The sequence below is a fragment of the Bidens hawaiensis genome, unplaced genomic scaffold (assembly GCF_021521415.1).
Source record: "Bidens hawaiensis isolate Kalapana, Puna unplaced genomic scaffold, B.hawaiensis_p1.1 tig00052144_1, whole genome shotgun sequence".
Classification (NCBI taxonomy): Eukaryota; Viridiplantae; Streptophyta; class Magnoliopsida; order Asterales; family Asteraceae; genus Bidens; species Bidens hawaiensis.
The window spans coordinates 78541-89500 of NW_027499351.1; the positions used below are offsets into that span (position 1 = coordinate 78541).

Sequence of the window (10960 nt, forward strand, 5' to 3'; positions counted from 1 at the left end):
TGTCAACATTTTGCTATCCACTAATAAGTAGGATGATGAGCGACATTTCAATGATTTTACATTAGAGTAATTTTTCTTTATAGAACCATCTTTTTATGGAAATTGGGAAAGATTATAAGCTATTATAAGCCATCTTATCAATTGAATTGGGGGTAAAATCTTTGTGGTGGAATCCCAAACTTCACGCGATTATAATAAAAATAAAATAAAAAAGAACTGTTTTAATTATAAAAACGAATAACTTAAAACAAACCCTTTAATACGAGAGATAAAAGCTAGTTCATAATGAATATAAAATCAGTTTTTCAAAAGCGCTTTTTTTAATGATTTTGAATTTAACAAGATGAAATATTAAAATTTTTATTATTTTTAATTCAATTTTTCTCTCTCTGTTATATAGAGTTACAGAAACATATAATATAAATTATTTTTTTATATAGAATTATAGAAACATTTAATAGAAATTATTTTGTTCAATATGAGCATCCCAACCAATTCCCTATTATATATATATACTAGGTTTTATCTTCCGTATTACGGGGATTGTTTTACATTTTTCTTTTTTAATATTTATTTTTTAGATTTTAATTTTCTTTATTGTAAGAAAGTTATTAATATACTTAGGGTTTGATGATTAAATGGTATAACAAATAAATGATACGTTACAACCCGTTTAAAAGCTATCTAGATTTGGTGACCCATAACCGCTTATTTTCTTTTACTATAAAATTGTTTTTGAATTATAAATAACATATCGGATATTAATTTTAGTATATCGCTATTTTATATGATTTTCATATCAAATATTTAGTAAGATTAATTTTTTATTTAATTTATCTCCCGTATTACGGGGGTTGTTTTATATTATTCGATTATAATATTTAGATATTTTTTGAATTCTAATTTATTTATTGTAAGAAATTTAATAATATACTTAGGGTTTGATGATAAAGAATTTCACGATTAATTGACATGTTATAACCCGGTTTAAAACTTATCTGGGTTTGGTGAGACCCCACTTATTTTTTAGTATAAAATTGTTCTTAATTATAAATAATATATTTAAAAAAATCATATATTAATTTTTAGTATATCGTTATTTTATAGGATTTTCATATCAAATATTTGGTTAGATTAATTTTTTATTTAATGAGATGTTATAACCCGTTTATGGAGTTATTTGGGTTTGGTGAGACCCGTACCCATAAATTCGAGTCAAATGCATGAGAAGCCTCTATTTACAAATAAAACAATCTGGTGTCTTGAGAGAATTTAGGAAGCAACTATAGAGGTTTTAAATGTTTCATTTATATATACATTATAGATATAGATATATCATATAGTTACATTAAAAATCATAGTTTTTCTCTCTCTTATTTAATTAAATAATAATTTTTATAGCTTTACCGTTATATGTTCTCTTTTTATTCACTCACAACCACTTTTAAAAAATATTAAACAATTATACGTTATGAACAGTGATTACTCAAATTTAACTTTCCTATATAACATTCTCTTTTCTCTACTCACAACCACTCATAACTATACTATAAAATTTACGAATCTCCATATTTTTAGAGAACAGATAAAGAATGCTCTATGATTAATAAGATTAAGATAAACATTTAGAAATTAACTTAATTTGTTAAATATTTTTCAAATCACCCATTTTAATAAATAATTTTTCTACCCCTCCATTTTAATAAAAAAAAGATCCGGATTGATCATACCCGGATACTTGTCCTATTCACAATCTGAATATTTAGGCTCTCGAATTTAACCCAAAAAAAAAAATAGACCTTAGAGAATTTAAATTATAATAATACCACTTAAAAGAAAAAGAAATATTAATCAATCACTTATTATTCATTTGAGTAATTAAAGAAATTTATTCAACTAAATCTTCACTTATATATATCGAAAATCTGAGTTTATCAAATTTTCAATCTATTAAACACTTGAACCCCATAATTCATCAATCACGGAAACTAAACCGGCTAGCATTAGACCGCACCATCGACGCTGACGTCGACAGCCTCCGGCAGTCCGAATTCTCCGGTCGACCCGAACCAGCTCTCGGCGAATCCAAGCTTCTAATCAGCAGCTCTGCCGGATTCCTCGCTGGCGAACTCATCTCCGACCGGAAACTTTTACAAAACCTCATATGCCGATCCAACGCTTCTTCCTTCGACAACATGGAAGACGATCGTTCCATCTCGTCCTTCACTGCCTCCACACACAGTCCACATATCCATCGCCCATGGTAATTGCCCCTCACGGATGCAATGTATGCCGCGGTACACTCCTCTGTTAATCGGCAACACTCGCATTTCACAAACTCCACGTCACCGCCACTGTTCGTCTTAACAGTATCCTTTAGCATTATCGTTCCAAATCTCAGAATTCGAAAAGGGCTTCTGGCGCAGCTTGTTAGCCGTTTGCCTTCTGTCTTAATTTAAACACTATTTCAAAATTAACGAAATAAAAAACATGCGTCAACACGATTTCAAATCATGCATAAATTTCACCAAAATTTTAGCAAACACAATTCTTGAAGCTTTATAAACCCTAAATTATTAGGGGATATTCCCAAAATGACCCGTATATTAAAAAAGGTTCCAAAGATGTTCCTCTGAATTCAAGATTTCAGGTTTGTTCCTAAGCTATCTCGTCGTCGATGACCTGTTAGACTCTCGAGACGACGAGTTAATTATCCAAGGGTAACGCATCGTCGCCTACGCGTTTTAACTACTAACGTATCGTGGCCTACCTGTGGTTACTACTAACGCGTCGTGGCCTACATGCTTTAACTACTAACGTGTCGTGACCTAGTTGTCTTAAGTAGGAACGCGTAATACTTAAAACAGATAGGCCACAACATGCTACCATTGGATAATTAACTTGTCGTCTCGATAATCTAACAAGTCGTTGAGGATGAGATAGCTTGAGAAAAAACCTGAAACCTTGAATCAGGAGAGGGAATAAATGGGTCATTTTGAAAAATTTCCCAAATTATTAACAATTAATCGAAATTAACGAAATCAAAATTATGGGTTTTCGTGATTAACCAAAACCTATTACAAATCACCCATCAATTTCATCAATATTTCAATAATCACAATAATGAAGCTAAATAAACCATGGATCATTAACAATTTATCGAAATGAACGAAATCACACTCACCAGTATCCGTGATTAACCGCAAATCGTTCCAATTTCACCAAAATTGCAATAATTCTGAGAACCCTATCGTTCTTTTTCCCACTCACCTCCTTCAACAACTTCTCCACCGATCAACAACAGCCTGAATGTCAACAACAGTTTCATATGCATTGCAGGAATTGAAGTGAATAAAAGTAATAAGCTTGACGGTTTATTCGGGTTTGTGCTGATGATAATAATAATAATGGCGATGGGTGTAAATATAGGGGTGAGTTGAGGAGGAAGAAGAAGAAGAAGACAAAGCCAGCTTTAATCATTTGGATGTAAGTTTCAGTACACGTCACCATAAACAAAACAAAACAAAACTCACATGGGTTACGTTTTGATTTTTATTTTATATCATCATGTCTTATCAACTTATCATTACCATTTATATTGCGCCGTTGATTTTGGACTTTTGTAATTAGATAAACATGTTTTTATTCTATGTTTATCCTTTTTTTTTCTCTAACTCAGCGAATAAAGTCTCGTGATTACAGAAAGCATTACGTATCCAAATCCACCCTTTTACGTTTTCGGAAAAACCCGTCATTTGAAGGTCCAATATGATAAAATCCGGCTGGGATTAGATTCAAAGTTGAGACTTTACGGTCTTTAGCTAAAATCTTCAATTTCACTTCAATATAGTTGAGTTAAAGCTTATTGGCTATCCTATGTATATCTAACACGAAAAGTATGAGTTTAGGCTTATATTTTTTCTAAATAAAAAGTTAACATGCGAATATAACGGATCGTGTTTGAGCTAACCTTATGTATAAATAAGTTGACATGTTTGTTTGGTAAGCTTAAAAGGCTTTTATATTTATATCTCTATTCATTTATATGCATTATGTTTTACTATAAAGTTTAAACATTTGAAGCCTGTTTATATTTCTAATCATAAATTTTTTATTTTTACATATATGAATAAAGAAATAAATGAGAGTTAAAAGTTTTGGGTCAAAGGATTGTGTTCATGTTAATCACCTGCCTAAAACATTGCTTTTAAGGTTTGACATACACTGACATACTCGTATCAAGTTTCATCAAAAAGTCGTTAACACGACTCAGTTTACCGTTTTCCTTGCCCCTTTATTGATACAAATAAGTAGAATGTTGATTTAAAATGCTATTTATTTACGGTTAAGATAATACAATTATGCTATTTAGAGTTAAAGATATGAATTTATAATTACAATTATTATTTAAGTAAGGTTATTCATTGTGAGCCGCTCACTACCATCGCATCCACAAGGGCATCAAAGAGTGTGTTAGAAAGGAGAGAGGAGGCTCATATACGAAGCATCAATTTTTTTTATTTTTTTTTTCTATTTTACTTATCTTTTTAGCTTAACCACACTATGTGAAATATGAGTCAGTTAAAAATCTCATTATTTGTTAGACATAATTTCAGACTCCAAGTCTTGTAATTATAATTAGTAATGTGTTGGTTAACAAATTGGGTTAGCCTATATAAACCTAGGTATGGTTAGTATAACAAATCAAAATATAAGCAAAAGGTAAAGTGAATTATCACATTTTGAAGAAATAAGTTTGTGGATTTATCCCACATTGGTGAAATAAGAAAGTAAAGTTATTCCACACATGAAAAGAAAACTTGTCTCACATTGCTAAGAGAAAAAACCTGTTTTCTAACAAGGAAGATGGCTCACCTGATAATATTCCTGTATAACAAGACACACATTAGCGAGGGTGTGAGGCACCCGACGCGCATGGGCATAGGCACGGGCTCGGGCAAAGTGCGATGGGTGCAATGTGGTGCATTGATGGCGCACTTGCACTTTGAAATAAAATTTTTTAATTATCTTCCAATCGCGCCACGCGACGGATAGATAAAAGCCTCGTTATGATACGCGAAGGCTTATAGTTATCCAGAAAACTTTTGCGCCTGTCGTGCTACGCGACAAACACTAAAGAAACTCATCGCGATACGCAACGTGGTCACTACGCAGATGTGACATGTTGCCTGCCACATGATATAGTTAGGGCGGGCTCGGCGAAGCTATAGGGTCTTCACGACGCCGTTTGTTTGTGGTTGTTGTCATACGCGACGAAACCAAAATTCAGCTATAAAAGGATAGGAACCTAGGCTTAGTTCCGGCATACAAAACCTCATTCTCTCTCTTAATTTCACACACACACACACACACACACACACACATATATATATATATATATTTGGTATAATACCTCGAGTAGCCGTAATGATACCCTAATCCGATCGAAAGAAGCTTTCGTACACGAATCCAATCTTTGTCGGAACAAGGTGAGACTTGTGGCATCGTGTAAAGTTTTTGCTTAATTACCAGAAGGTTTGTAAATTATAAACTTACAAGGTGAGACATTTGAGTTTTTGTACAACTCATATTTGTGTGAGGCAACTGGTCTTCCAATATTGCCACGATGATTTTTAAAACTCATTAAATTCATGACAGATTGTCCAAATGCTTATAAAATATTTTCAAAAGATTTTAATTACATCACAGTGAGTAAGTCTCTATAGACTTACGAGATGGCTACTATTGGTATTATGGGGTTTTGTATACAAGGCTTGCCTAATGGCTATTACACGTTACTTATTGGACAAGTGTTAGCCAATAAATAATATGACCATAGTCACAGATACGATTAAGTGACAAGTACCTTTCACTAATTTGTAAGCAGGCAGGTGTAAAAACATTTTAATGCTATAACTATAGAAATGTGTCATTTACAAATGAATGTACTCAACGTATTTCTTGCTGACTGCATATTTTTAAACATGTTTCAAGTGACCTGTTAAAGACACATGAATGATGTCCGCGGGCTTTCAGCTTAAATAAGTGGTTTGTCACAGAAATAAAGAAATGTGTTTTGTAAATTAGGATTTATCCCTATAAAACTTATGCTTGTATAAAAATTGGTTTTATTCCAAGTTTATGAAATAAGAATCATGGAGTTTTTATAACTCTAAAACATTTTTCCTAAATACGATCCTGATGAAATATTACGCTGCAAAATATTTTAATAAACACTGATACCACCGCTTATGTTCACGGCTCCCCTTCCGGGGAATAGGATCAAGGTCGGTAACAGTTGAAGGGGTATCAGAGCTACTGGTTTAAGAAATATGGGTATTTTAATAATACCTAATCTTAAACATAATAGTTAGGAAATAAATGTATTAACTTCCGTGTTAACTATACGGATAAGATTCTTACCACACGTAAATATAAATAATATAATTTTTTTGGAGTTCGTTGTTTTTATTGTTTTGATTAACAACATGAGTGGCTTAGTAGAAGCGTTCCAAAACATATTCGTCAGCAACACGGATATGCACATAGTACCCCCTACTGGTGAAGGAAGTACAAGTGAACTAATGGTGTTTCAAGCACAATCTCCAGCACAACTGATATGATGTGGAGTGGTATGAAAAGTTGTTAGTTTTTCAAAAGAGTTTTGCTTCTTACAAGGTCAAGTTTTAAATTTACAAAATGATTTTTATCCTAACTAGACCACACACAAATAGGCAAATATACCTATCATATATATAGTATAGTTTGGGTAGAAACCATGTATCGATCCATGGACGCATTTGCTTGATTTTTACTACTAAATCGTCGTATTTACGTTAACCGGAAGTAAACATCATAATTGCTTTGTTTTTAACAAGTAAATTTAAAAGAAATTTAAAAACATAAATTGAAAACAATATTATTGGGTTTTATATTTTCATGGAGATGATCAAGGATAAAACTTTACCATCTTGGTTAAAACTCCTCTTAACTAAGTTTAAAAATTAGTTGGTAAACATATGATATAAACCTGCTTTGGTATTTAAATGTGGGAATAACACCTTATTCTAAGTCATGATATTCCATGATAATTAAAGAAAGAGGTCTGAATGACTTCATGATTTTCACTAAAACATCATTTATGTAAGCAAGTTGGTTTATATTAAGTATTCATAAGATAACTTACTTTAAAGATGAGCCAATCACTTAAATTACTTATTGAATTGTTCTTGATAATTTAGTAAAAAATAACCTTTGTAAAATAATTAAAATACCATTAAGATTAATTAAGTTGTAAAGGATTAACCTTGTTGACCAAGTATTAACCCACACAACTTTTGGATAATTATAGAACTTAGTAATAATAATCCAAAAGTTGTTTAAAATAGATTATGTTGCAAACTCACTAGACAAGTAATCAACCAATTTAAGTGAATTAACATCAACAATCCCTTTACACATCATTGTCAACTTTCCCATTTTAAAGATGATTAATTACTACAATACTTCGTTTGGTCAATGCTTTTATTAGAATTTATGTTTTATAAACCAAGCCCTTACAAGAATGGCAGTTCCCCTGCTCATCATCAAGCTCGGTACTTGATGTCTCTTATAAGGTTTATATTTTATTAACCAAGACCTCCCAAGAATGGCAGTTTCCCGAATTATCATCAAGCTCGACTCTTGGTGTCTCTTTTAAAGATGATTTAACATTCCTCATCAAGTGATAATTGTAACATAATCTTTACTTTTTATAACCTAATTATCACATGTTTAATCAATATCATTAAACTTTAGTTAATACTCATTATAACCAAAATGATACTATGAAAGTTTAGCCAATACTAAGTATAATGTTATGCATTAAAGTAATAGATACAAACATGATCAAATTAAACCAATCTAACCAATATGGATGACTCATCTTTGATGCTAATGACATCTTACAAGAGCTTAATCTCCTTGATCTTCAAAAGATGGATGGGTGGGATAATTCCTTTATTAATAGTGGTGAAAGGAGGTAGGTGAAGTGCACTAAGTGTTCTTGATGGTGTAATGAATGTGGTTGATGAGCATTCAATTTATAGGTTGATTAGGGGTCTCAACACGGCCCATGTTGATGTGGGCACGATCGTGTTGAGTGTTTTATCTGATAGTGTTAAATGCTCGTTGTCAAAAAGTACAGCAGGAAAGAGAACACGACCCGTGTTTAGGCTAGGCACGGCTCGTGGTGGGCCAGGAAGTTTCTATTTTGTCTTTTCTCTTGTACTATCACTAGGTTGCGTGTTGATGTCAATATGGCCCATATTTTCATTAGTTTTGTCTTTTCATCTTCTACTTTCAACATGGGGTGTGTTAGTGTCAACATGGGCCATGTTGTGACTTTTGAATTTTGTCTCTTCGTCGTATGCTTGTAACATGGCCATGCCTTGCTTCATCATGGGCTGTATTGAGTTGGTTTTCACAGTTTTCTTCGTTTTTCCTCGTATATGAGCTCGCTTTATTCTTTAATGCTATATTTACCTAGAAATATAAATTATAAACATTAGTGATTATTTATTCTAATATTATTGCTGATATTATGCCTATTTGGAGATATTTTAGTGCTTAAAAGATGTATAATTTTATATGCATCAAATCTCCTCAAACTTGAACCTTTCTTGTCCTCAAGAAAGCTTTGAACGAATTCTTTGAACAACATGTTGAACCAAAGGTAAACATCCCGAGCGGTTTCAGAAAGTCCCGGTAATGCATAAGAGCAAAACATGTTAATATATGTGGTGATATTTTAAACTATGGCCTGCTTTTATGAGCTTCTTTTTATGCAAAACGTCATGTGCTCGTATTGTTCACACACACTCGGCTTTATATCTAGACGTACATGTAATGCTGTATGCATATACATTCCATAGTTAAGATGCAACTTACAAAAGATATACTTGTCGAGAGATTAATTCTCCACCCACTTTGTGAAATGTTGTATACGTTAAAAATAGCATCTTTCCATAGGTTTTTGTGTAAATGATTGGTTTTGTCAGGTTTATCGGCAAGGGTGTTTTCGGAGGGGTACGACTAATGAGATTCTTTTTCAAAATTCCTTCTTTTCTTGTCTTTGCTCCATTCTTCGTCCAACACTTTTTTTACAAGCCTAATGACTTTTTTAAGGTCAGATCGTTAAGATCGGCTATGTCTAAGATGTGGATCAGTTCCTCCTCAACCCTGTTCTGAACATAACTTCCAACTTTAATAGATCCTTAGGCTTTGAGCCTAGTAGCCCCCACTCTCATTAGTTCGGTATATTCATCTTGGGATTGGGTTTGACTTACTCTACATCTTCCTTCGTGAGACCAGTTTTTGCAGCCCAAACATCATTATTAGCTTTTTGCTATTCTTTTCATTGTGTTTATGGAGATCCCACAAAGTGGTGGCCTTTGTTCCTCCTGGCACCACTTTTCCTCACCTCATTGCAAAAGAGAAAGATTATCTCCCTAAGTTCTGGAGGTAACCTAGGTTTTACGAATTGTAGGCATCAATGTAATTAAAATCGAAAGAATGCATTCCAGTTCTTTAGGGTCTGGCGATGAAAGACCAATGATGAATTCTACCAGTGAAAGGGTAAGTTGGTAAGAAAGGGTGTTGGTGATAGGAATAGGGTTTATGGTTCTTGGTATAGGGTTAGTTTGATAGGGTTTTGACTGTGGTTGTTTGCGGTTTTTGGAGATTTTGGGTTTGCTGGAAATCTATTACCTTTCTTTTTATGAAACATTTCGTCTGATCTCGAATAGAATTCTCAAGACAAGTTCTAATCCGCAGAAAGTATCTGACTCACTCAAAAGTATCCGACTCACTCAAAAGTATTCAATATATGAGTATTTTCTTGAATATCTGCATGAGGCTTAATTCTCATAAAACAGAAGGATTGGGTGAAAACACCATATTTTGTATATAGTAGTCTCATTATTACAAACTATTCTTTCAATTTTTCACTTTTGAGGTGGGTTAATTTTGCTTTAATGTTTCTCATTATTTCTTAGTTTTCCGGTTTTTCAAAAATATTTAAGAAGCTAATGATTTTTATTACTGCAAAAAGATTAATTTTAAAGAATTGTTCAAAAATTTCTATTTTAGACTTGGTTTGGCCAAGTGTAAACCCTTCCCCACATTTGAATCTCACATTGTCCTCAATGTGAAAAGATTCAAAATATAAATGGAAAACAAGGCTTAAAAGGAATTGAAATTCCCTACAAGCTGAGACAAAATTTTTGCTATTGTTGTTTCCTTGCAATCCGTCGGGTTGTTTTAATCACTACATATATCTTAATTGCATAAAATCTATAGATACAACCACAAACACACAAAATATAAAACATAAAGTAGGAACGAGTATATAAGAACCCATGCTGCTCGAAAGTGGGCATAGTACATAACCGATAATACTGTCTAAAAGCATCCAAACAAAGTATATGAAAATAAATTGTTCAAACATCAACACAACCAAACCATAAACAAAAATACCTCAAAGCATCGATCATTACAAACAATCTAGTCACAAACACAGCAGGGGTCAGCGCTGCTAGGAGATATTTTGTGGTTTATGTTTTGTATTGTGCTTTCGGTTTTGTTTGTAATAGATCGAAATCCTTATGGATTTCGGTGGGCTTGACGGGTTAGGCTTGCGCTTAGCCTATATGGCTTGTACTAGCATATATAATCTAAATGATTATCATTATTGCTAGAGGCTAGTCAATTAGTTTCTCTCTAAGGTGTAACCGATTTCGTATTACGGGATTAAGTACCCGACGTTTATAATAAACGCGTGCTTTGAATCCTGTGTTTTGTGTTATTTTTATTAGTTTCTTGATTCATCACGTGTTTGGATTTTGCCCAATCATGTCCTAAGTAGGTATTGCTTTGTAGTGATCCAGATTCGGGACTTACAAGTGGTATCATAGCCAATAGA

The 10960-nt window shown here is 32.8% G+C and overlaps 1 protein-coding gene across 1 annotated transcript; it reads right to left on the reverse strand.

Moving 5' to 3' along the window:
- Window positions 1–1975: 1975 nt before the first annotated feature.
- LOC143599404 (uncharacterized) lies at window positions 1976–2383 on the reverse strand. The gene has a single exon (XM_077077368.1). The coding sequence runs from the start codon at window positions 2381–2383 to the stop codon at window positions 1976–1978; it is 408 nt and encodes a 135-aa protein (XP_076933483.1).
- Between the last annotated feature and the right edge of the window lie 8577 nt (window positions 2384–10960).

Bases quoted from the DNA above. Each gene is read 5' to 3' on its own strand.
- LOC143599404 (XM_077077368.1), bottom strand. From the start codon at position 2,383: ATGCTAAAGGATACTGTTAAGACGAACAGTGGCGGTGACGTGGAGTTT.